The sequence below is a fragment of the Brachionichthys hirsutus genome, unplaced genomic scaffold (assembly GCF_040956055.1).
Source record: "Brachionichthys hirsutus isolate HB-005 unplaced genomic scaffold, CSIRO-AGI_Bhir_v1 contig_850, whole genome shotgun sequence".
NCBI classification, from domain to species: domain Eukaryota; kingdom Metazoa; phylum Chordata; class Actinopteri; order Lophiiformes; family Brachionichthyidae; genus Brachionichthys; species Brachionichthys hirsutus.
In genome coordinates, this window is record NW_027180351.1 from 127,906 (window position 1) to 152,700 (window position 24,795).

Consider the following 24,795-nt stretch of genomic DNA (forward strand, 5'->3'; position numbering starts at 1 on the left):
CGTCAGCCTCTCATCCGCTTCAGCACAAGTACACTCGGCCCCCGTGACCTTTGCAAGCTATGAGAAACAAAGATAGTTTGAAAAAACAAGCTTAGTAACAGTCCCCTCATCCTAAACACTTATTTTATTACATCAGTTATCTGATTGGTGTTAATGGATTTCTGTAGTCGGTGGCGAAAAACCATAACGTGCATTTCCTTAATCTGCTTGAGTGCAGTTTGGGGACATTTTATTCCACTTGACTGCAGTTAAAATAGTGTTTTGTTTGTTTTGACAACATTAAATATTTAAATATAGTACAGAGAGGTGGGAGGAAGAGGGGGAAAATAATTATTTACATCTTGTTCAAGCAGTTGTTTCTCGTTGTTAAAAAAAAATAAAGGTTTCTCATTGGTGTCTAGATTGTATTTATTTTTTAGGTTTCACCTACTTAGATATCTTAGATATTACCATTTTAATTACGGTATTTGAGGCTGGAACGAGCTAATATCACCCACAAATCCACAAAAAGCATAGATTAGATTATAATCTTAATCATCCCAGATTGTGGTCTGAGGTGGGAAACCCTGGACTTTTACTGCCTCATCGAAAAGAAAAAATGCTGCAGATAAATGTATCTAATTGTATCCACTTCAATTATTTAATAAAAAAAAAAAAAAACTAAAGACAAAGATCTTAATGATGTTTTTAGATTGATACTTTCACTGAAGTAATCTGATTACCGCTTCTAAGCGCGCGCTTTGAGAACGACACGGGACTCACCCAGCAGACTATTCCAGAAGGAGGTGTAGGTTGCGCTGCCGGTTACAGCTCCGAGTCTGGCTGGATTCCTCCTCACTGTGTTCACTGAGAAACCAGTCGGCCCAGTCACTTCCACCTCCACCACATGATAGTCGCTCAACCTGGAGCAGGAGGAAGCAGGAAACCTGTCGTCATGGAGACGTGAGAGGCTGCACTGGGCCTGCAGGATACCGAGAAAGCCTCACGCTGTGTCGGAGACAATCTCGCCCTGAACGCCAGTAAAACCGAGCGTTCCGGCCACCACTGCTGCAGCCGCCATGGTGTTGATGTTGTTTGGTGCAAGTGGGCACAGCTCTGCCACTGAGCCTCGGCATAAAACACGCCGGCCCTCGTTCTCCGTGGAGTCAGAGAGGAGGTCTCTTGTCAGCCTGAAGCAGGATGGATGCTTGGACATTCTTATGAACAGAGCCTGGAAAACGAGAGAGGAGAAAGGTTTAAATCAGAACACGCCAAGGCAGAATAAATAAACATTTGCTGGTGAAATGAAATGAAACAGAGCTCTGACATTTATCTATTTAAGAATTAGGATAAACATCAAGATAAATTCAAATGTATAAACTTTTGTTCCTGTTTTTTATTTTTTTATGTAGGCATGTATTGGACAAACCATTTCGACAATGCTTTACTTTATCTGTGGTCCTCTCTACCTGTGCCAAATTTGTTATCTAAGGTTTACAGACTTGCGGGAATCCCACAACATTTTAGTAACATTTGAGCACCAATCTGACCTACCCTGATAGCATTAGGGTTGGCATGCCACTGTTCAACATCCTGAATGTAAAATAGAGCAGGTGAAGGGCTTCTATCACACCTTCCCCTACACCAGTGTTACCTTCAAATCCCCACTATCGTTCAGCCTCTGGATGTCCTGGCCTCCCCATAGCGCCCCCCTGGGAACGTAGAGCGTCTTCCCATACGTCTGAGCTGCCTGACGTAGCTTCTGGTTCAGATCGGGGTCAGCGAGCGCAGATGGGGAGCCAAGCTGAGAGGAAGGAGGAGAGATGAAGCCAGGAAAAAAGGACACTGTGAATCTTTTTTTTTTTTTACAAATCCTGCTTATATCCTGTATTTTCCCTCCATGCTGCAGATTAATCTGTCTCTTTATAAGATCTCTCCAGGTGTGTCATAATATCACAAAAAGAATCTCACCATGAAATGCGAATGAGACAGAAACTGAAGCCCAAAATCGTTCACTATCTGTGGATGGCACACTTCCACAACCACGTCACACGACCTGGAATACACGCTGTCGTTATCTCTTTTTTGAATGTGTGAGCCAGTGTTCCGCGTTTATTTCTGGCGTTTGTTCTCACCTGTTTGCTGACGATGATAGATCATCGAGTATGAGCTCAGCGGGAACGACACCTTTGAGCTTGTCAGGATTTCTGTTCCAAACAAAAGCCAGCGAAAGTCCATGATCAGCTCCATCTTTAAGGATCCTTTGCACCAGGAACTGTCCTGATGCACACACACACACACACACACACACACACACACACACACATGAGAGAGAGGGAGTAAAGAATGTTCAGTACAATATATTCATTGTCAGAGGAATTCATCACCAAGAGAAAATAGCATTTTAGAAAGACAATGAAATCGTGTGGAGTTTAGTAAGAGTTTACACCTAGATGTCCGTATCCTACAACTCCAATCCTTTGGGAGGAAGAACTGGCAGCCATGTCCTGTGCTGAGAAACAAAGCAGAACCTTCACCCACATCACATCCACACAAACCAAAACACAAACAGGCACGACTGCTTTTGGCCTGACTTCCTGTCTGAGCTCCCACAATCGCTTCTCAATCAGCCAAAGATCATTTATTGTTTTACTCACCAGATACTCCCACACCCTTCGAGCGCCGCATGCCTTTCAGTTTTGCAACGCAACAGAGGGAATTGTGGGAAAACAGAGTGCAAAGTTTGAGGTGGAAGGCCCTCGTTAATCATTAAGTTACGTTGTTTCTAAGCGTATGCTAATATTTGGAAAATATGTGTATTTTTTTTCCTATTTATTTTAATGCCATAGCTCTGTTGTTGCATAAAATATGAATATTCTAACAACAGATAAATCTGAAGCAAAAACAAACAAAAAACACCTCCCAAAACCCACACATATCTCATCTTACATATTTGCAGGCAAGCAAACTCACCAATTATCAGATAATAATTGAATGCAGTTAATCACTCCAACAGCGCCGTCTCTTGTCTTAGTTGTTGAGTTGAATTGTTTCTTCACAGGTTAGAACAAAGATTTCATTGGTTTTCTTCAAGGAAGTCTCTTTGCTCTCCGACAATTAATGTTCCATTTGAATTCATTAGTTCACATATCGAGTAACGACCTTTGTTCACATTTGGGTTTACTGCTAGTTAAACTTTGCCCGCTGTGTGTTCATCAATACTTTCCATCAGAAGAGGTCAAAGGTCAGTTGTTGGGTATGAAAACTCGGGGAGTACATTGTTATCACACAATCCAATGGCAAAGAGCTGTCCAAAGTTCGCCGGTGTGAAACGCAAAATAAGTGGAGCGGGACAGAGCTTGGAAACGGGAGAAAACTATTGAGGATTATATTCCCAGCAGCGATCGTAACAAGGTCATCTGGCTGAGGCGTCTGCTTGACCCCCCCCCCCCCACCACCACACACACGATGGACATCCTGGAGACAGACGCCTACGACAGGCGGCAGAGAAGTAATATGGTATCTGACAGACTTCACTTGCTCACATTATAAACAGTTTGGAATAGAATGGTTAACAAATTGGGAGGTTGGTTATCAATGGGCTGAATCATCGAACACTTATTCGGAGGTTGGTGGTTTGAGTCCCAGTTCCCCCAGTTTACATACTGGTATGCCTTTGAGCAAAATGCTGAGACCTGACTTGCTACCTGGGTGCCACGAGGGCTGCCGGCTGCCCACACCGATGTCCTAAACAGAAATGTTGGTGTCTTCATTTCAGTCTACTGCTGACCGTTCATTTTGTGGCTTCCCCGTCTCTTTTCATCCTTCTATCAGTCCTGCGCACTCCTTTTTTCCCTCTTGCCCTTTTTCTTATCCACAGCTTTGTACTTCTACCTGTGGACTCCTGGAATGCCTGCATCCATGGTGTCCGCGGGCGTCAAATCCGCGCCGACGTTCCTACTAGCTGCAGTGGTGCTGAGCTGGAACGGGAGTCGGAACATTCCGGGTGTGTTGGGAGGACTGGTTTTCTCTGCTGTGGGAGACTGCTGCCTGGTGTGGCCTGAGCTATTTCTGCATGGTAGGCGGTGACTGTAGAATTTTAAAGATGCATCTTTACTAATACTAATACTAATAGAGATAAAATTACACTCCATATTCAGTCATGTTATTTATTTTTGATTGTGATCAGAACCCACAAAATTCAAGTTGCAGAGTTTATATGTTTTAGATATTTATTTCTAATGTGTATCAGTCCATAACAAAAATACTACTACTAAGAGAAGGGGCTCTTTCAGAGAGCTCTAAATGGGTCAGCAGGTTTGATCAAACAGGATCAGCTCTAACACTGATGTTTTTTTTTCTTCCTTCTTTTGGCATCAGAACCAGGACCTTTTAAGATGGGTCAGTGTTGGCTTGATCCATAAAATCTATGAGATGGGGTCCATTCAATAGGACGGCTTTGATGCTCGTGCTGTCCGTTAGTGAACATGCAGCACGCTGCCACTAAACTGACCCCTAATATGGTGTATGTGTTTCAGGAATGGGCGCCTTCGCTGTGGCTCATCTTCTCTACTCGCTCACCTTCCTGTCCAGCCGTTACGCAGCACGACCCTCATCCTCCGGGATGCGTTTCCTATACCTTATTCTGTGCTTGATAGGGGGAGGCTTTTACATTGGTGTATACCCATTCCTGCTAAAGGCTCAAAATGCAGATGTGCTGATTCCAGCTGTGGGGGTCTACGTTGTTCTCATTACGCTCATGGGGATATTAGCCATCAGAACCCGCCACACGCCGACTCTGCTGGGAAGCTTGTCCTTCATAGTCTCTGACCTGTCCCTGGCTGTGCAGGTTTTCAAGGTGATGCCGCCTACAGAGCACGGAAGCATTCTTGTCATGACAACATATTATTTGGCACAGCTGCTAATAGCAGTGGGAGATATAGACGCAGGTAAGAGCAAGGAATCCTACCCAAAATGGAAGAGGTACTAGACATATCCTTAAATCCTGCAGTATGTCCGACACTCTGGGAAACTTGTTATACTGCCTGCAAATTTATAGCAGGTCATACAGTTTATATTAACTTCCAAAATACAGCAAAGCGTAAATAGAACAGGGTCAGTTCTTCTTGACTGCTACTGACTGGGTTCAGAACCGCGCCATATTATGTGTTGCTAGATTTGTATTTGACATTTCACTGGCCACACTGGCATTTTTAAACGCCACAAACAAGATTGAAAGAAACTCAAAGAGCATTTTACAATAAAAAATGTGGATTCTGTCGTTCGAGCAAAGTGATTTTGCCTGAAGTCCATGTTTACATGTCGGTGGTGACGGGATGTTTATCGTTTTTAAAAATGCTCCTTTGTTTTTTTTTTATACAATTATATGACGTGAAGAATAAAAAAAGTGGTGCCTATAACACTGACTCATATTTAGAACAGTCAACTGAAATGTAAATTCTTTAATATCAGAGAAAATGTGAAATTACACATGTAAACAGATCAACATTGGGATGTAAGGGCTAAATATTCAGATCTAAATTATTGAAAGAAGAATTGAAAGTTGTGGGATAAAATAAACTGGAAAACTCTTTTAAACATTAGAGGTATTTATAAAGTAAAACACAAAATAAGAACAGCATCTGTGTTAATGGCCTAAAAACATGGCACAATGCTAAAGAACCAAATCCGGGTCGTTCCGCCACGTCTTTGAACACTGAACGCTTGAAAACAGAACAGTTGAGGCAAACAAGATTTCAACGATCCACTCCACTGTCATCCGACTGTTGCCCGCGGAAACACATAACCCTCAACCTTTCGCAGAAGTCCAGCTCTTCCTGTTAGAAAGAAAAACAGGACTTTAAAAAAGCAGGTCAAGCATCAAACCAATAGGAAGTAATGTTGGAGTCAACATCGATTTTGTTTGTCTGATGATTGTAAGAATTATATAATTCACTTATTAAATTATTCTCCCTGTTGACATGTAGTTTTGACTCTGTGTGGCACCCAATGCTTCCACAGCAGTCATGCAGTTGTAGATTTACACGAGTTAGACAGCTATCCTAACAACCATCGCTGCAGCTTAAATAGTAATAACAAAACAGCTTATTTATTTATCCTTATAATTAATACTCAGACTAAAATTACCTGACTCTCTTCTTTTCCTTGGAGCTCTGCAGATCTTTGTTTTAGAAAGTCCTCCAGACCCAGAATGGGGTTCCTACAGTCTTTTAAACCCTCTGGAGAGTCTTCCACCAGACTAGACAGACATCGGGGATGCAAAAAGCGTATAATAACTCGAGGAAAAACAAAAACAAAAACAAAGTGTGAGTGCTGAATGGTTTCTTTACCAGCAGAGGGCAGCAAGCACATGTTCATGGAAAGATGCGTGAGGTGTGCGGACGACTGATATCAGCTGCTGGACCATTCCCATGGAGACGGCTGTCTCTGCACAATGGAGGACACAGGTATCAGAGACATCATAAATGAAAAGCTCACAACTGGCTCCAAAATGACTATTCTACAAAAATGAAAGAATCGGGTGGAACAGTGCGGATTTGAGAAATTGTAGAGATTATGCAGATGCATATCAAAGGATATCCGTGAAGCTCACCAGTGATGTGTGTGTGTGTGTGCCACCTTTCTTTAACAGAAAGATCCAATCTTTCTCAATACCTCTCTGTTCGGGGTGTGACGTCAGCAAGTTGAGCAGAAGAAATGCCGATTTGGTTTTGAGCTTCTCATTCTCTGACTCCATGCCTCGCATTAAAACCGTGAAGCCATCGTGCAAAAGGAAAGTCTGGAGTCCCGCCTCCTGTTCTCGAACGAGACCTAAAGCAACAGATTGAATGAAAACTGCATCACAAGGTACAAAATATTTAAAGCATTACAAATTCATTAATGCCTCTACTCGTGTGCAGGCGGGTTGGAACGGGTGTGTTTGTGTGATAGGAGAGCGTCCACAAGACAGTGGTGAGGTCAGCCATGATGGACGGCTTAGAGACGGAGGCTCTGAGGGAAAGACAGGAGGCAGAGCTAGAAGTGGAGGAGATGAAGATGCTGAAGTTCTCCTTGGGAGTGACCAGGTTGGACAGGATTAGAAACGAGACAATAAGAGGGACAGTGAAGGTTAGACGTTTTGGAGACAAGGTCAGAGAGACCAGACTTTGATGGTTTGGACATGTCCAGAGGAGAGACGGGGACTGTATCGGTAGAAGGATGCTGAGGATGGAACAGGACTAGAAGTCGACCCAGGAGAAGATACATGGACGTAGTGAGGGAGGACACAAGAGTGGCTGGTGTTGGGGAGGACGATGCAAAGGACAGGGTGAAGTGGAGAACATTTATTTGCTGTGGGGACCCGCGATGGGACAAGCCGAATGTCCAGTATTAGTATTAGTAGTAGTATTCAGGGTAACTAGTAGCACTGCCGGAGACACTCACATGACACAGCGTAAAGGGCTTTGACTCTGACGGTGGGGTCGGGGTCTGAGTCTGTGAGCTGCAGCAATGTGGGTAACACCCCAATGCCAAGCAAGTAGGCCTGAACCTGCGGCATGTTCTGGGCACAGGCGGCTATGAGCCCAGCAGCACGCCACCTCAGTCCACTCTGAACATGGCACAGATATTGGGAGACGCAGAGCTCCAGTCCGCCGAGAGTCATCAGGTCTGAGGCCGGAGAAACAAAGAAACGGGTCACCGACAACGCCGTTTCAGCGAGCGGCTCTCAGGCCGAGGCAAACATCCGATCCAAATATTAGATCGTCCTTTACAACAAACCTCGAGCGTTGTCCAGGTTCTCACACAGCTCTGACAGCACCTCAAAAGCTGACTCCCGCCGGTCATATTCCTGCTCCTCCTCGTTTCGTGCTCCTTCATTACGCAGGATCGCCAAGAAGCGCTTCATCTCCGCGACGTCGTCCATTTGACAGTCGGCGAACTCAGCAAGAGCTACTGTCAGCCATGATTTCCTCTGCCACGAAGGGAGAACAGAAGAATGTCTCGCCCTTCCTCTCGATGCAACAGGACAGAATGCGACGTTGACGTTTCAGAGCTGAACTTCATCTTACCTCTTCTGACATGGGCTGGGCAGGAGCCGATGCACCTGCACCTGCACCTGCACCTGCACCTGCACCTGCACCTGCACCCGCACCTGCACCTGTTCCAGCGTCCACCGCCATCTGAAGGACCCCCTGGAGGTTCTGCTGGTATCTCCTGTCCCGTCTGTCTTCTGTCATGATTGCACCACAGCTGAAGAGCAGAAAGAGACATTCGTATGAGGGACAGCTACTATGGAGCAGGTGGATCCAGTGGTCGTGATATGAACCCCCAGCGAGACAAGCACGTGTAGAGAAGGAACTCTATAAACAGAGGTTTACGAAACCTAATTTATCTTACGCCAACATTCGATACGGAAATGCTAAGTTAACACAACTAGAAACAGATTTTAATTCAGCTACGAGTGGAGTTTAATCCCATTGACAGTTATGATTTTCCCGATTTTACCTTTAAAACAGTCTTAATGTTAAATAAAACGACACGCGGTGTTTAACGCTGCTGAAGGGGCCGGACGATTCTAGCTAGCTAGCTAATCTTGCGAATGGCGAGGGGGCGGCCGTGCTTTACCGTAAACCTTCTATAACACTCGCAAGCAACGCTGAAGACAATGTTTTTTGTTTTTTTTTAAACAGCGAAACTTCGCAATATTAGCGCATTTAAGGTAAATCCGGGTGAGTCTTGCGCGCATATCGTGCAGAGAGTATCAACAAGATTGAGAGACGTACTTGCCTTGTAATTCTATCGTCGTGTGTAAAATGCTAAATATGTTTGATTTAAGAACGTACGTTCTATATTTATGTATATTTGACCCCCCCCCAGATGGAAATCGATTTGCTTCAGTCGTCCTTCACCGATGACCCGATGATCGAGAACCTACACCAACATTAATATTACAAAATGTGAATTTTGAATACAATCCTTGCATCTATTTTTGATGTGTGTTAATTAAGTGTCGCCAGCCAGATGGAGATATACTGATGTCTCCCCAGTCATCAGACACCTGGCCAGCTTGTGTGTTTATTCCCGAAACGGCATTTCAGAAAATCACAAGGTTTATTGAACATTTATTGACTAATGATCGCATGTACCGTTTGGAAACAGAAGCTGGTTGCCTCGAACGACGAAACGTGCAATATAAGGAAAAAACACCACTATAATCTGATCATTCTCCTTATCACAAGTTGCACAAACAGTCTGTTTTAAATAAGATTATTTTTTTAGCGTCTCAGCCTCTTGAAGCGACACCTTTAAACCCGGGGAGTTTATCGCTTGATGCGTTTATCGTCTTTGGCTGTTGGAACCATCGAAAATGGCGGCGCTCGTGAGACTGCGTGCATGTTTCTCCGGTAAAACCGTTTAATATTGATCGTTAACTTATGAATTTCAGTCAGTTTTCGCAGTAGTTTGTTTGTTCTGAACAGCGGGGTGTGATTTTGGTTTACGGCTGTAGAAATATGGCGTATCACGAACGAATTATATGATGCCTCTCGCTGGCAGCGCAAGGTCACACAGCCGAACATGAGCGATGAATAAAGATCGGAAATGTCTTCTGTGGTAGATAGATATATACCTACTGTGTTCAGATAGCAAACAGAAGTTGATCTAAAAGGGAATTCCCCTGTTAAGTCTTCCATTCTGATACAAACGACGTCCCATGTCGTGCTAGCTGCTATACAGCTGCACTTAGCTGCATGCAACCACGAATCTCTGACATTTGCTCACATCGTCACTCAAATAAATCGTCTCGGCTCCCAATTATAAGCAGTGAAATTTCGTTTCCTCTTTCTTTTCCAAATTAGAATGATTCCTTGTTTTATTTATTTTTTAAACCAGGACAAGGGAGACATTATTCCAACACACGAATGCGTTGATTGAGGGAAACATGAGTTTTAAAAATTTGACTGTGAAATAAATATTTGAGATGAGCTTTTTTTGTGTTGTAATCATCTATCATTATCTAAGTATGCATATTTCCGTGCCTTTTCTTAGCCCTCCAACTTGCTTCGCCGAGCCTTCTGCACAGCTCCCTCAAGTTGGTGAGTGTGCACAGAAACCACGGCCACCAGATTCTCTAAAAGATTCTGGAACTTTTTTCTAAATATTTGTCTTCCCTGTGTCGTCCTTTTTTTTTCTAGTGTGTCGTGCCACTGGGTCGGCGGTCTTTTGCTGCAGAGGCAAAGAAGACGTACGTCAGAGAGAAGCCTCACATTAACGTCGGAACGATCGGGCATGTCGATCACGGAAAGACGACCCTGACGGCGGCCATCACGAAAGGTTCAGACTGACCTGATGGGATGTTCTCTGATAAACTCGCACATTCAATTATTGCATTTGCTCTCGAGACTGAATTTGATCCAGTGACAAAAGAGAGGTTGGGAATTTAAGCTTTCAGAAATGCAACTTTGGCCTGTTTGTTTTGGGTCCTCAGTGCTCTCTGAAGCCGGCGGCGCTAACTACAAAAAGTACGAGGAGATTGACAATTCTCCTGAGGAGAGAGTCAGAGGGATTACTATCAACGCCTCTCATGTGGAGTACACGACAGCCAACAGACATTATTGCCACATAGACTGCCCTGGTCACGCTGACTATGTCAAGGTTTTATTCATTTTTTAGAACGTATTTTAAGCTTCAGTATAAATTGAACGCCCCCCTTTTTTTTAATAAACACCTAGCCATCTTCTGTCCCCCCCCTCCCCCCCAGAACATGATCACAGGCACAGCTCAGATGGACGGCTGCATCCTGGTGGTCGCTGGCACCGACGGCCAGATGCCGCAGACGAGGGAGCACCTGCTGTTGGCCAGGCAGATAGGCGTCGAGCATATGGTCGTCTTCATCAACAAGGCTGACGTCGTGGAGGACAAGGAGATGTTGGAGCTGGTGGAGATGGAGGTCCGGGAACTGCTCACGGAATTTGGCTATAACGGAGATGATACACCGATTGTTGTCGGGTCAGCCCTCTGCGCCCTGGAGGTGAGCAAAGCGGCTGGCAACAATTTGTCTTAGATTTTATTTTGCACTGTCGGTTGCTGAGCATTTAAAAGAAAAGAAAAAAAAAATCCCACTCTTCCTCAGAACAGAGAACCTGAGCTTGGCTTGAATGCCGTGATGAAACTTCTGGACGCTTTGGATTTGTATATTCCAAAGCCCAAAAGAGAGCTGGATAAACCTTTCCTTCTACCCATCGAAACAGTTTATGCCATTCCAGGTATGAAAAGATGAGAAGTGTGTAGCCAGTGCACAGTTCATCCCAACGTTGAACTGTAAGGGTCGCCGTGGCATTAGACGCGACTGCTTATAGAGTCGTTTGTGGCGAGAGGCGAAATATTTTCACTGTGACCTTAAAAATGTCACATCCCATTGTCGATCGTATCTCTCAGGCAGGGGTACGGTGGTGGCGGGCACCTTAAAGAGGGGTCTCATCAAGAAAGGCGACGAGGCTGAGTTTGTGGGCTTCAGTAACTGCTTCAAGTCCGTGGTTACAGGTGAGAAACGAATTATTTTAAGTCTAATAACAATGTATGCATTTTTGAAACGCTCACAATCAATTTTGTGCTGTTGGGTTCAGGCATCGAGATGTTCCACAAGTCTCTGGATCGGGCGGAGGCAGGCGATAGCCTTGGCTCTCTGATCCGGGGGTTGAAGAAAGAAGACGTGAGGAGAGGAATGGTGATGTGCAAACCAGGATCCATACAGCCGCACCAAAAAGTCAAGGCCCAGGTACGAGGTCACACAGATCCAGAGTGTTTTGTTGGGAACAGTTGGCAGACGCAGAGTCGCACTTGCTGTAGATGACTGTACAGAAAACACTGATGTGTGTTTGTATCTGGGTTGGGGTGTGTGTTCCTGGATTACAGGTGTATATTCTGAGTAAGGAGGAGGGAGGCCGACACAAACCGTTCATCAACAACTACAGACCTGTCATGTTCTCTCTGACCTGGGATATGGCTTGCAGAATAACGCTGCCTGAGGACAAGGTGTGTGTGTGTGTGCCTGTCTGTGTCAGTAAACAGATGTCAAATTGTTTTTGTTTTGTTTGTTGTGGTTGTTTTTTGTATGGAAAGGTTGTTGGCATTTTATTCGGTGCATCTCACAAACTCTTAATTGTAGTTTCACCAAATTTTACTTATGACTTTAGTTCAGTATTTTGAAAATAGAAATGTATATATATATATGTTTTACTGTTTTCTTAGAAACATGATTTGAAGGATGGCCACTGATGGTGTTCATTGTAGAAATCTGTTGCACCGAGCCGTTTAAAGCTAGCTTTCGAACACATGAGTTTAATATTTGCTGCTACCGTATGCTAATGCTTTTCTCCCATTTGTACAGTAACAGTGAAGAATTAAACCCGCCTCCTGTGTGTTGCTGTTGCCTTGCAGGACATGGTGATGCCTGGTGAGGATACGTCCTTGATCCTCATGCTCTTAAAGCCGATGGTTCTGGAAAAAGGACAAAGGTTCACTCTGAGAGATGGAAACATCACCATTGGCACTGGCCTGGTCACAGAAATCTTGACATTTACAGAAGATGAAAAGGTGTTGGCGTGGGGAACAAGCGCCGATAAGAAGGCAGCACGGGCTTCCTAACTTGCCTGTATCTGGTTAAAAGAAAGGAACATGGAAATAAATAAATACCGTACTTAAACATTTGAGCAGACCTCAAACAGGACAGGAATCAAACGAGTTCACGTGTGTTACGCATTTTCACCCAACCAAAATGTCAATGTGATGTTATGTTAAGAAGCCAGACCATCAATTTGTGTCATTTATGAGTAAAATAATTTTAAAAAGCATTTGTTTGGTTTGTTAAACTGACAATTACATGTTGCAAGACCTGAAAGGGACACAAGATGGCAGCGCTAAGGTGTGTCAAGCTTCTACTACACTAGAGCTGGACTAAAATATAACAGCGGAGGTCAGTCACTTTCTATGCTTTTTTTTTTTTGTGAACTGAAATGACCTAAATCCAATTGAACGAGTCAACTCTCCACAGTTTGTGGGTGATGAGTTTGTTAGCAGCTCCTTAGTTCCCCTGGCGTAGATGCTTTAAAATGAGTAAAACTAAAGCCAAACTGGTCTCCATCACAATTGACTGGTTTCTCTTATCATGGCTTGCTTGTATTCTTAAGATTTATTGAAACCAATTTAGGAAAAAATGCACCAAATGCTGCACATCTAACAAGATATTTAAGGAAAGGTTTGAACACCTATCGGTGCTCGGATGCATTGTACAATCACGCTTCCATTTTTAATGTCAAATTTAATTGCCATAGGATGTTTTATAACGAGCCGTTATAAAACATTATAGGAAAAGTAGTCTGACAAGATCACCAACATTTAATTCGTTAACAAACCTAATCTTTAACAGCAATTCCTTAATCAGGTATTGTTACTGGCAACCAGCAGCGAGACACTAATGGAGGCTTTTGGACAGTTCTTAATAGTTTTTGAAGGAACGCTGCTCAGATTATATCAGTGCAATGATAATCCCGTCCGGCCCCTGTTGGTGTTTCTGTGCGCTGGGTAGGTGGCGTCCTCTTTTGCTTGCTCATCCCCAGCAGGAAGCTTCCGGCTGCTCTGCGTTTGCTGCTGGCATTTGAGTCTGAGCCTCCTGTAATACAATCAACCTGTTGCTGTAATCAAATACTGCACGACTGCAGGAATCAAGGCCAGAGACACGCCGCTGAGTGATGTGCCCAGCTGTGGGACGAGTGTCTCCACGAGCAGAGCGTACGGGAAACGCTTCTGTGTGATTCTGGCTTCAGCGCTGTCCAGGTGAAACACAGTTAGTGTGGCTCTTGTGGTTCCTGCTTGGTGAGGCTCAAGTCCAAAATGTCATCCATGAGGTGCATAAAGTAGTGTCAGCGCTGCTAGTTAACAGAGGAACCAAAGGAAGCATGATACGACGCTGAAGTCTGTGCAGCGCCGCTGGTGAATCTTGATCTTTAACTTCCCTCCAGCTGCTTTTGGAGGCTGATGGAATCCAGCAAAGAACAAAGTTGCTGCAATTAAACCTACGCTTGCCTTCCAACGGCCCACTCTGCATGCTGGAAAGGGTGACCCCACCTGACTTCTCATCCTCCAGCAGAGCAGAGTGGGTGAGAAGCCTCTGAGTTTTATTCTCGGTCCTCCTTCCATCGCACGAGGACACGCTTCATTTCAGATGCATCCCTTTGGCACTGAAGTGACTTCTAGATAGTTGATTGTGTGAAGGGGCTTGATTCATCCTGCTAAATGTCACGATGGCGTGGATGTAAATGTTTTAACGATAACCATGGCTGTTTCAGCTGAGGGGCAAGGAAGGACCATGCATGTCATGTGGGTGGGGACAGAGTGGGGGAGGGGGTGGGGGACAAGACAAGTGTCATCCTTGAAAAAGGTCATGGAATGAATCCTTTTGAAAGAAGCTTACATGCATTTATCAGATTATCCTTGTACTTAAATACTTTGTTTCCCATGAAAGAAAAAGAAAACTGCTGGCTTCGTGTTAAACTTTATTGTAATCAAAAGTAGAACTTTGTATTTGTCTGTAAATCCATAAATTGCCGTCTCAAATGAAATCAAACCCTGTGAGGAGAGCACAAGGAGTGACCATTGATTCAGACGCATTTATTGGAAGACAGGAAGAGTCCATTAGACACATTTAAGAAGCAATTCCAGTTTCTTGCTTTGCTCAAGATATTTGTTATTGACACTGAACGTTTTAAATAATATATTACTACGTAGTGTATTCTGCCATAGAGCTAAGACCAAATAATAAATACTTATTTACAACAATGGCCTGACAAATGTACAAATTAGTTCCTCCCTCTTATAACATGCAGGGATTTCTCAGTCGTCCTCTTGGCACCATTGGAGCCACACTTTGTTTTCTAGAGCAACATCACCGTGATTATTTTCAGCTCAGGTCAGCGACGCATGAATACAAATGAAATAAGATTTGCTGAAATGGCGTGAAAGTTATTCCTCATGGAGATCCCATTTTGAGAAATGTGGAGGAACGAATCTCACCAAGCAAAAAGAGGAATTGTGGACTTCATTTATAAGAATAAGACCAAAATAATGTTTGTCTCAATTAAATGTGTGCTTTTTTGTTTGCAACAGTTTGCATGTGTAAAGAATGCTGATGCTTTCAATTAAGTTTCAAATTTATAGCAGCTCTGCAAAATAAAATGCTAAATTATTCAAAATTCCATTCACTGCCTGAAGCTCCATCACAATTAGATGTTTAACCACCGGCAAAAACAATTGGTGCTATTAATGCCAGATAATTATAAACCACAAGAGGAACCAATGAGACAATGTAATCAAAGAGCCAGTCAAAACCTCGTCTTCTTTTTCTTCCGGCTTGTCCCATTAGGGGTTGAAATAGCAATCCAACGTTCTCCACTTCACCCTGTCCTTTGCATCATCCTCCCCGACACCAGCCACTCTCATGTCCTCCCTCACTACGTCCATGTATCTTCTCCTGGGTTAACCTCTAGCCCTGTTCCCTGGCAGTTCCATCCTCAGCATCCTTCTACCAATACAGTCCCCGTCTCTCCTCTGGACATGTCCAAACCATCGAAGTCTGCTCTCTCTGACCTTGTCTCCAAAACGTCTAGCCTTCACTGTCCCTCTTATTGTCTCATTTCTAATCCTGTCCAACCTGGTCACTCCCAAGGAGAACCTCAGCATCTTCATATCTGCCACTGTTGAAAACATGATACGCATGAAATAATGAATATATTTGCTTCATGAATTTAATTGATGAATATTAGAATTTCCTCATGTCTCTGATTGGCTGATAAATATGTTTCTATTGCACATTGATTGATCTTTTAACCACACACCATATACCAGCCAAGTGTAAACATTGTTTTTGCAATAGTTTGGCTATTTGAGGGCTTACCATAGAACCTTTGTGATATTTCAATGTGCCAAATAAAACTGTTCATGAAAACAAGAGAATGGAAAAGTACATATTGTTTCTGGGAAACTGGTGAGAAAAAAACTAAACTACATACTTGGCTTCAGCTTGGGTCAAATGCTTTCCACTGGCCGAAATATTAAGACAGAAAGTAATACAGTCAATAATATACACGATACTGTGTATGGTATCGCTCACATTAATCATACAAAACTCTGCTCCTGTCCTTCACGTTATGAATAGTAACATCTGCAAATGGAAACACACTTGTTTTATTTGCATTTCATAAAGCTCCATAACCATCTCAGGAAACAAATACATAGTTTTTCCAAGGTAACATTTGACAAGTTGCATCCTTGTCTGCACGGTACAAAGGAGAAATGTTTCTCCAGCTGCAGCAAAAATGTCTTCAGCAGCATCACCATGTCAGTAGGATCACAGTCATGGCTCTTCACCTGACGCTTTCCATTGCACAGCATCGAGAAACAAAACAAAAACAACAATAAACAAGCACGATCCGAAGGTTACATCACGGATTCTCTACGGGAAGACACGTGATCCCTTCCGGAAGCTGTGACCTGCTCGTTGAGGAGATTTGATGAATACTTCCCGTTCTTCTCCTCATCAAAAGCTTCCTCCCCTTTGTCCTTACCAATGAAGGCCAGTTCATTCTCATAGCAGAAGGCGTTGGTGCCAGATGTGGTGAATTTCCTCTCCTCCATATCCTTGGCACTGCACCTGGGGGTGGACGGTACTTCAAATGTTTTGTGAAAGTAGGCGTAATCGATCCTGTACTGGCTCTTCTCCTCAAAGATGACGGGCTCAAAGCGGTGGCCCCACAGGATCTCCGACGGCACGTAGGAGCTACGTGCTTGCGTCGTCATGGCTGTGGCCTCCACCAGCCCTTCGAGTATAATCACTATCTCAAAGTCGGACGCTTCAAGATCTTGCTTACTGATGCCAAACAATGGACTTTCTTCATCAATTTCATGTATGACCGTGAGAGGCGCCACCAGAAACAGACGGTCTGTGCCTTTGTCATAGCCCACGTTCATGTCTATCTGATCCAGGGGGATGTATTCCCCCTCCTCTGTGTAGCGGGGTTTGACTAGTTGGGCTCGCACATGAGCTTCCACAATGTGGCTCTTCCTTAGATTGGCAACCCGGAACATGAGACACAGTTTCCCGTCACGCAAGGCGATGACTGCGTTGTGGCTAAACAGGAGAGTTTCTGCTCGCTTTTTGGGCCTCGCCATCTTGGCCATGATGGCGCCAATCATGAAAGCATCGATGATGCAGCCGATGATGGACTGAAAGACGACCATGAAGACAGCAGCCGGGCATTCCTCCGTCACACAGCGAGCGCCGTACCCAATGGTTGTCTGGGTTTCAATAGAGAAGAGGAACGCCGCCACAAAGGTGTTGACTTGCATGACGCACGGAACAAAACTCTCATCCCCTCCGTGATGGTCCATGTCGCCATGTAGGAGGCCGATGACCCAGAATGCGAGGCCAAAGGTCAGCCAGGACACCACAAACACCAGACTGAAGAGCAGGAACATGTACCGCCAGCGGATGTCCACGCAGGTCGTGAAGATGTCAGATATGTACCGCTGAGACTTCTCATCCATGTTTGAGAAATGGATGTTGCATTGGCCAGCCTTGCTGACAAACCGGCTGTGACACTTGCGTCTTGTGTGTATTTTGCCATTGCCGAAGCTGCCCACAGCAGGCATGGTACTCAGCCTCAGGCCTTCGTCTTCACAGGACACAAAGCTGCGTTGGTGGGCCCTTCCCACACTCATGCCTCAGTGGGACAGAACCAAGTGGCTTCACACTAACGGCCTGGTTCATGCAGTGCTGGCCAGGCTCCTGGGCGGTTCACAGGTGGAACGGAAAGGCGAGACACAAAAGTCCTTTCCTGTTGAGGAAGGACAGATGACAGAAGTATGACAGCGTTATCATTCCGCAATGCATTTATGACAACCAGAGAACAACAAGGTATATTTATTTCTGCCTTTGCGATAATAATGTGGACTAAATGGATATTATGTACGTGCTGTTGACAGAAGCAGCTTTCCAGCAGCGACTATAAATACTTTTTATTACTACCACTTAAGGACTATTCTGAAGAGTGATCAGCTCAATAGTTGCAGGACCGAATAATAAATCATATTGTATTTCCCTCTGTTGATGCAGTAACAACAGTTAAGATTTGTATACTTGTAAACATCATTAGTATATTTTACAATCAGATTTGTTTTGAAGCTTCTTTATATGTTGATTATATCATAGAAAATATATAGAAGTTTTACGGTTAATTTCATTTGCTGTCTTCATTTTTCTTTAATGCCGTTTTCTGTCTTTGCTCTCTCCCTCTGCCTGCAGCCCTGCTGGAAATGCACTGGTATATGCATTACATGTTTCTCTGATCAACAAGGTACAGAAATAGCCAGCTAATCCAATGCCCTGCCATTTTACATGACGTATCTTCTGTTTCTTCCAGCTGGCAAAGCTATTAGAGTTGTGGAGCACTGCGATGAGGCTGTGTGATTCCCCCATGAGGCTGAATGGGAAAATAATATGGGCTGAAAAAGACAGGAGCGAAAACAGGTATCATGGAGGAGATACCGACTGGTCCAAACTGCCACCTTCAGCACGAGCAGCTTTTGTAGTGCTGACAGGATAAGAAAGTTTGTTATTATGTTTAGTTTGTAAATGAGGGGCTTTAAATGCCCATAAAATTTATTTTTCATACCTTGCAATCCCAGAGCAATGTTTATATATATAATATATATATAAACATATATTACAGAATCGGGTTGCAGAAATCCAACCACACACACACACACACACTGTTTCACACAATAACACATGTATAAACATTTACACCAAGGAAGAAACCTGCGCTCGCCAGTGCGACGCGGCACAGATGCACTCTAAGCTGCACTTCGACATTCTCACCATGCTCACAAGTTGAGCAGGTGTAATATCTACTGTGTTGCTCTTCGCTGTTTAACTCAACTCAAAAAACATGTATTTTCTTGCTTCTACTATAAAAAAATATAAAAAATCACAATTAAAGTTTAAAAAAAGATAAAAGAAATAGATACAGCTCGATATAAATAATTTTATTAATCCATCGGGAAGCTTCCCTCAGGGAAATTAGGAAGCACCTGATATTACACTTGAGATAAACTTCACAATGAGATCTATGCAGGTGTCCCACCCAGGGATTCTCTAGACTGGGATGCAGACACCCACAGAACAGGTGTTCAACAAGCAGCAGGTAAAAGAGCTATGATGTATTTTGGACACTTTCTACACAGACTGTTTTTTATGGGTGTTTCTTCCCCGACTGCTGCTATTTTTCAGTGCTCTAGTTGCTAAGAAGCAGGATTTTGAGAGTCAAAAGGATAATAATAGGTTATTATTTGCATGATTGCCCAACTCTCACTGTAGCCGTGCAGCTGTGGCCTGCACAGGGATAGAGATCGGTCTATTTCACTGCTGACATTTCTCACAATTAAAGCTGGTCTCACTGAAAATAGATTTGAATTTTAGCAATTATAGACTACAGACTGAGGGATCTATGAAAGAGTGTCGGCTCCAGCAGCATAGACGAGTAATACCTACACTGTCTTAAATTCCAAGCAGCTTACCTTATTTGCAAAAGTTCCCAGTAGATTGATTTCCAAATGTCAGTTTCTTCCAGGATCTCAGAGACCTTTAGCCAAACTGCTGCATGTTTTTTTCCTGGGCTTCCTTCAACTCTTCTGTTACGGGTAGAACCCACTCCAGCCTCCTGAGGCAGAAAATGAAATGGCCACAGAGAACCATTATGTCCATGCCTCCTGGCTTTAACGCATCTCTGTCTCCACAAACTGAGGAGAGCATTACAAATCACTCCCACTTTCAAGTCCTCCAAAGTGATTTATATCCAGTCAAATCAGGAGCTGACTAGAAATTAGAAAACGACTTTAGTGAACCTCCAAAGTCATAGTTTCGATCCTCAAGATTGTGCGACTTGATTACAGTCAAATGAAAGTTCTGCCGGACTCACATGGCCCGCGGGGGAGGGGGGGGGGGGGGGGGGTCCAATAAGAAAATCAGTGCCTCAGTTTATTTTAGAGCCGTGGCCAGTCGACACTCTCACACTCTGTTGGTATATCTGCTATCTGATCTTGTTCTGCAGCAGATCCCACTCTGTATCCCACATCCAGCGAACTATTGCTCACTGCTCAGCTCTTCTCACCCCCCCCCCCCCCCCCCTCCCTCTCATGGTGTCTCATGATGTAAAATCAACCGATGATATACGGTACGTATTAAAGATGTGGTTGAAATTCTCGACTAAAGTCAGGTCCATGCTGTCTTTACTTGAAACTCCAGATCACAGAGTGGGTGGTGTGGTTTCCATTTTTACCCATTCAGACAGCACTGCAGGTCTTTTTGAACATGTTGGACATGTAGGCAGCCTCTTGCTGCACATCACTCACTCGTCTTATGTGGGTGCACTCGCCCAGAAGGAGGAGGAAATCACTGAACTTCTCGTGCATCACGGGGCTGATGAATAGCGAGAGCCTTAATTAGGCTTGCTGCAACTGTGACTGGGCATCCTTTCGCACAGAGGCGATAGACATATAAAAGCGAGAATGATCACTATGTAGATGCTGACACGGAGACAGGTATATTTTTCACCATCTTCATCTAACTGCCTCGTAGTGATATAATTGCTGCTGGTTATGCAGCAGGAAATCAACCAAAGCTCATTTGGGTGCCTCCTCTGGACGCCGTAGATATCTCATGGCAATCAGTGAAATAGTTGTTGAAATACTTTATTCTCTTGCTGCAAATTTAAGAAATATCAAGCATGGAATCAGATTTGGGGATTAATTATATATCAATTGCTTTTTTTTTTTTAAACTTGAGAGTCTTTGGCACGCCTTACCTGTCATCACTCAATAGCCTTCTTCAAAAATCCACTATGTGTAGCATCCAAACTCCAGTCTTGCTTTTTTTTAAGTTTGCACCAAGACGTAGTTTGTTTTCCCTTCTGTGAGTTTCACCAGACAGAAAGAGGAACAGCGGTTCCACTACTGGCCTGACCCACATTCACTAGGCGGAACATGACAGCCTCCGAGACTGGAACATGACAGCCTCCGAGGAAGTCCAGTCTGAGGATCAGCTTTCTAGGAAGACATATTTTGAAGCGCGTTTAGTGCTGTTCAGTAAAGTAGTGAAACTAGAGCATCTGTTTTTGGGAAGATTCATCTAAAATACGACAGCATAGAATATTTTTTTTTTCAGGATAAACTTTGGCATGCAAGCATTTGTGAGGAAGTAAAGAGATTGAAGATAAATCATTTGATAGGTTTTTCACACTTTAGCAGATCATGTGTTGATTCTAATACTCTTACACGGGGCATTTATACAGAACATCTTCTGTGGGTGGGCGGGATGCGTGTTTTGATGCTGCACATCCCCACTATGTTACTGGTACTGTACGATTACTATGATACCAGGCCTGTAAATGGGTTATGGTTCAGGCAGGAGACGGCAGGCCAGATGGGGACATGAAATGTCTTATGGGGACAGAGGGAGGCCAAACCCCAGAGAGTTATTTAAAGGCCGCCTCACTGCAGTGGGACAAAGTAGGCCAGGTCCAACCACACTCAGGACAGCGCTGCTGCTGCTGTTTGATCATACTGCGATTACTTTTCAGAAAATCAGCACACACACTCTCCTCGTTAATTTTAAGAGGCATATCATGTTGTGATGTGGTGCAAATGACACCAGTCAGATCAGCGACAGTTCACTTACATCTCACCCAGACATGAGCGTGACTAACTCTGAAGGACACTTAGGATCAGGTTCATGGCAGGTCCTCCAATTATACCACTGTGTGACCGTCTGTTTTGGCTAATCTCACCAGGCCCCCTGCTGTTCCTGCTCTCTTTTGCATTGTATTTGTTCGATCCCTGCTCATTGCTGTTTTATAATTGCAGTTGCTGGAGAAAGGAATCAACCACACAGACTGACCCATTTATCTTCGATTCACTCGCACGACCATCAAAATGGCATAGGAATTAGTATTCGACAACTGGTAAAGGTAAACAGTGTGGACATGGGTTATGTAGGTAGCAGTTTTGTGTTTGACTAATTGAATATTCATGCATTCATCTTCTGAAGACTCACAGCTATGGGCAATTTTAGTGTAATCAATTTGCCTAATTAATAATCGCATGTTTTTGGTGGAAGGAGGAAGCCGGAGAACCCAGTCACAAGTCGGATTTGAACCTGTGACCCTCTTGCTGTGAGGTAACAGCAAGCACCTACCACTGCGCCACCGTGCTTCCATTATGAAACTTGTTTTCATATCTTAAGGCTTTTAATTATACAGTCAATAAAAAAAACTGTCCCAAAGGAAAATGAATTCAAAATAAAAAGAGAAAAATAAAATATTTTATTTTACCACATTCTGAAAAAAGTAAACTTCCTGACAAAAAGAGTCTCCTTTAATAACCAAGATAAACAGCCTGTGTAGGGAAGAAATGTATTGGGCCCCCACCCAGGAGGAAGAAATCCTTCATGTACACAAGACAAGACTTATTATACGGAGCTGCTCTACTTGGAGAAACGGTACCAGAGAAGCGTAATCAACACCAAAGATCATGAAAATACCTTGTGAACTCGGACAAAAGGGCCACATCTGCTCTGCACACACAGATTTCCATCATATAACATCCAGGAAATGTTGCATGCTTGTCAGGAAATCTTTTGACTACATGCAGCGTTCAACTCTGTTTTGTAGCCTGCATCTGTTGAATTCTCTGTTTGCTCTTCACTCCAGTTTGAAATCACAAACACAGATTGTTATACGTGAGGAAACGTAGATCTGTGACTGAGGAAGGAGGCTTCTGTTTGCTGATTGGACCAGCCTCTCTGTGGTTTGAAATAATTGATCTTCCAATGTCTAAATGGGCCACTTATTTTTGCAGCCTGAGCAGGTGCACCAGTGTTTTTTGCATCAGCCCTAATCAGTCATGATGGTCCGGAGCGTTTGTGGGGCAGCTCAGACTTAAAGCCTGCAGGTGCACTAATGCACACCTATGAACAAACATGCACAATGAAATACAGATAAATTGCTAAATTCTATCCAAACTGGTTAATGTTAAGATTTAGCATTGTTCTTCCAAACTGTGGACTTGCACCATTGCAGTTTCTCAGTCCAAAATCACAGCGAAGTGAATACGAGTGTTAGGTTTCAACTAGGGGTGATGTTTCTCACCAAGAATATGACTCAGAGGGACGTCTTCTGCAAGGACACTGAGATATGATTGGACTGAGAACGTACATAGAAATCAGATCTCTGGAAATGTTTCAGATTTCTCGTCGGTGACCTCCGGGTTTAATGTGTGTCCCACGTGAGAACAGACGTCAGTGTTTTTCCCTGCTGCTGAGAGCTCAGTTTACACAGTGTAAATTACACTGTGTCACAATCAAACGCACACGTTGAGCCGAGTAGTTAGGTTGATCAGGTGATTGTGTTCGTCATGCATGGTGACAAATCTTCTACACCATGGAGTGACCACAATTCTGCCAAGTCAGCTTTATGTATCATTGAGTAGCAGAGCGACAGCTCAGCATTTGGCCGACTGGTCCGTCCACAAAAACATGTACGTGTTTGAGTCTGTTGTATATTACAGTATACTTCAGAACAGAACAGAGAATAAGACTATGAGACTCTTGCTGCATTTCTCAAGTATTTTTATTCAGAACATTCCCATGACCACTATCGGACGGAAGATTTATTAGTGCATATTTTTAAGTATTTCACGGTCATTTTCTAAAGGCTTTGAGATACACGTTGCTCTCATTCAGTGGGTCCATCCAGTGATGAGTGATTAGCTTTATGCAAGACACTGTTAAATACTAGAAAAACATTATATATCATCTCCTTGGATGGAATAAAAATACAACCCAGTATTAATTTTATTTATCATCACTGCATGGGGCAATTACATTTGGAAAAAAAATCTGTCTTAGTCAAAAGGACATAACGTGAAAGTTTATGGCTCAGAATAAAATACAACATTAAAGAAATGGTTGCGTTTCTTCCTGAAATATGAAAGTTACATGCAATTTACTATTTAATCATCTATGGAAGCAAATTATTAATCTGATGGGTAGTACTAAGTGCATCGTATTGTTCCAAAAGAAAAGAATGAATGAATAATTAAAACTTGCTTGAGAATTAACACAGAGTTTGATTTTCTTATACTGTACTGTATTTACATGATCTCTCCAGCCTCTGCTGGTGGAGTAAATGTTGTATTATGCTACATCTAGTGGCGCAATATGTTAATAACACTCTATACACTGATGCACTGGTGGAACACACTGAGCTATACTTTATGTGAATAGATACAAAAGGTGTCTGTCAGTTACACTGCGCAGTGGACTTAAAATTCTAATTCAAATACATTTATATACATACTGTATTTATTTGTATATTCATGTAGAGAAGCTGGTGTTTGTTGATGCTTCTTATCACATAACATGACATGACCCAGCAGCAGTTTTCTTTTAAAGGCAGATTCCACCTTCTCGTCTCATTTGGATCAGACAGACTCAAACAGCTTCGTTTGTTCTTGGATAGAAAGAGCTTCTTTTAAACTCTGCAAATGAAACACAAATTAAAAATATGACAAGAACTAGAAAAAAAAAGAAAAGAATGTTCTTTACCAGTTTACTTAATGGTGATATAAATGAGACACTTCAGCGCGAGGCAAAGGTTTGTAACGTGACAAGAATGTTTTATGCAGGGAATATTTTTGAAATCATCTCAC

The 24,795-nt window shown here is 43.3% G+C and overlaps 5 protein-coding genes across 5 annotated transcripts; 2 read left to right on the forward strand and 3 right to left on the reverse strand.

Annotated features, from left to right (window-relative positions):
* Window positions 1-10: 10 nt before the first annotated feature.
* On the reverse strand, window positions 11-2,483 carry LOC137913901 (aspartate dehydrogenase domain-containing protein-like). Its single transcript, XM_068757522.1, has 7 exons — window positions 2,429-2,483; window positions 2,115-2,259; window positions 1,951-2,035; window positions 1,634-1,783; window positions 987-1,210; window positions 763-902; window positions 11-57 (listed from the first exon to the last, which is right to left on the reverse strand). Exons 1-7 carry the CDS (start codon window positions 2,481-2,483, stop codon window positions 20-22), a joined length of 837 nt encoding a protein of 278 aa, XP_068613623.1. The 3' UTR covers window positions 11-19.
* A 964-nt stretch (window positions 2,484-3,447) lies between these two features.
* LOC137913904 (lysoplasmalogenase TMEM86A-like) lies at window positions 3,448-4,969 on the forward strand. Its single transcript, XM_068757524.1, has 3 exons — window positions 3,448-3,498; window positions 3,814-4,057; window positions 4,518-4,969. The coding sequence occupies exons 1-3, from the start codon at window positions 3,448-3,450 to the stop codon at window positions 4,967-4,969; spliced, it is 747 nt and encodes a 248-aa protein (XP_068613625.1).
* A 457-nt stretch (window positions 4,970-5,426) lies between these two features.
* LOC137913933 (hsp70-binding protein 1-like) lies at window positions 5,427-8,216 on the reverse strand. The gene is made up of 8 exons (XM_068757556.1): window positions 8,138-8,216; window positions 8,049-8,089; window positions 7,759-7,951; window positions 7,423-7,647; window positions 6,655-6,810; window positions 6,330-6,426; window positions 6,127-6,238; window positions 5,427-5,816 (listed from the first exon to the last, which is right to left on the reverse strand). The coding sequence occupies exons 1-8, from the start codon at window positions 8,214-8,216 to the stop codon at window positions 5,736-5,738; spliced, it is 984 nt and encodes a 327-aa protein (XP_068613657.1). The 3' UTR covers window positions 5,427-5,735.
* A 1,124-nt stretch (window positions 8,217-9,340) lies between these two features.
* LOC137913912 (elongation factor Tu, mitochondrial-like) lies at window positions 9,341-12,885 on the forward strand. The gene is made up of 10 exons (XM_068757533.1): window positions 9,341-9,383; window positions 10,027-10,073; window positions 10,173-10,311; window positions 10,466-10,632; window positions 10,739-11,008; window positions 11,111-11,243; window positions 11,416-11,520; window positions 11,604-11,755; window positions 11,893-12,012; window positions 12,418-12,885. Exons 1-10 carry the CDS (start codon window positions 9,347-9,349, stop codon window positions 12,622-12,624), a joined length of 1,377 nt encoding a protein of 458 aa, XP_068613634.1. The 5' UTR covers window positions 9,341-9,346; the 3' UTR covers window positions 12,625-12,885.
* A 3,357-nt stretch (window positions 12,886-16,242) lies between these two features.
* On the reverse strand, window positions 16,243-17,751 carry LOC137913932 (ATP-sensitive inward rectifier potassium channel 12-like). Its single transcript, XM_068757555.1, has one exon. It carries the CDS (start codon window positions 17,749-17,751, stop codon window positions 16,471-16,473), a length of 1,281 nt encoding a protein of 426 aa, XP_068613656.1. The 3' UTR covers window positions 16,243-16,470.
* Between the last annotated feature and the right edge of the window lie 7,044 nt (window positions 17,752-24,795).

Excerpts from the sequence above, each read along its gene's own strand:
- LOC137913901 (XM_068757522.1), bottom strand. The coding sequence starts at position 2,483 with ATGGCTGCCAGTTCTTCCTCCCAAAGGATTGGAGTTGTAGGATACGGA. Across the intron at positions 2,036-2,114 it reads CTATCATCGTCAGCAAACAG|GTCGTGTGACGTGGTTGTGG; the intron begins GTGAGAACAAAC and ends CGTGTATTCCAG. Across the intron at positions 1,211-1,633 it reads ACGATAGTGGGGATTTGAAG|GCTCTGTTCATAAGAATGTC; the intron begins GTAACACTGGTG and ends CTCGTTTTCCAG.
- LOC137913904 (XM_068757524.1), top strand. The coding sequence starts at position 3,448 with ATGGACATCCTGGAGACAGACGCCTACGACAGGCGGCAGAGAAGTAAT. Across the intron at positions 3,499-3,813 it reads GGCGGCAGAGAAGTAATATG|TCCTGCGCACTCCTTTTTTC; the intron begins GTATCTGACAGA and ends TCCTTCTATCAG. Across the intron at positions 4,058-4,517 it reads GCCTGAGCTATTTCTGCATG|GAATGGGCGCCTTCGCTGTG; the intron begins GTAGGCGGTGAC and ends TATGTGTTTCAG.
- LOC137913933 (XM_068757556.1), bottom strand. The coding sequence starts at position 8,216 with ATGACAGAAGACAGACGGGACAGGAGATACCAGCAGAACCTCCAGGGG. Across the intron at positions 7,952-8,048 it reads CCCAGCCCATGTCAGAAGAG|AGGAAATCATGGCTGACAGT; the intron begins GTAAGATGAAGT and ends CCTTCGTGGCAG. Across the intron at positions 6,239-6,329 it reads GTGCTTGCTGCCCTCTGCTG|TCTGGTGGAAGACTCTCCAG; the intron begins GTAAAGAAACCA and ends ATGTCTGTCTAG.
- LOC137913912 (XM_068757533.1), top strand. The coding sequence starts at position 9,347 with ATGGCGGCGCTCGTGAGACTGCGTGCATGTTTCTCCG. Across the intron at positions 10,633-10,738 it reads GTCACGCTGACTATGTCAAG|AACATGATCACAGGCACAGC; the intron begins GTTTTATTCATT and ends CCTCCCCCCCAG. Across the intron at positions 12,013-12,417 it reads TAACGCTGCCTGAGGACAAG|GACATGGTGATGCCTGGTGA; the intron begins GTGTGTGTGTGT and ends GTTGCCTTGCAG.
- LOC137913932 (XM_068757555.1), bottom strand. The coding sequence starts at position 17,751 with ATGAGTGTGGGAAGGGCCCACCAACGCAGCTTTGTGTCCTGTGAAGAC.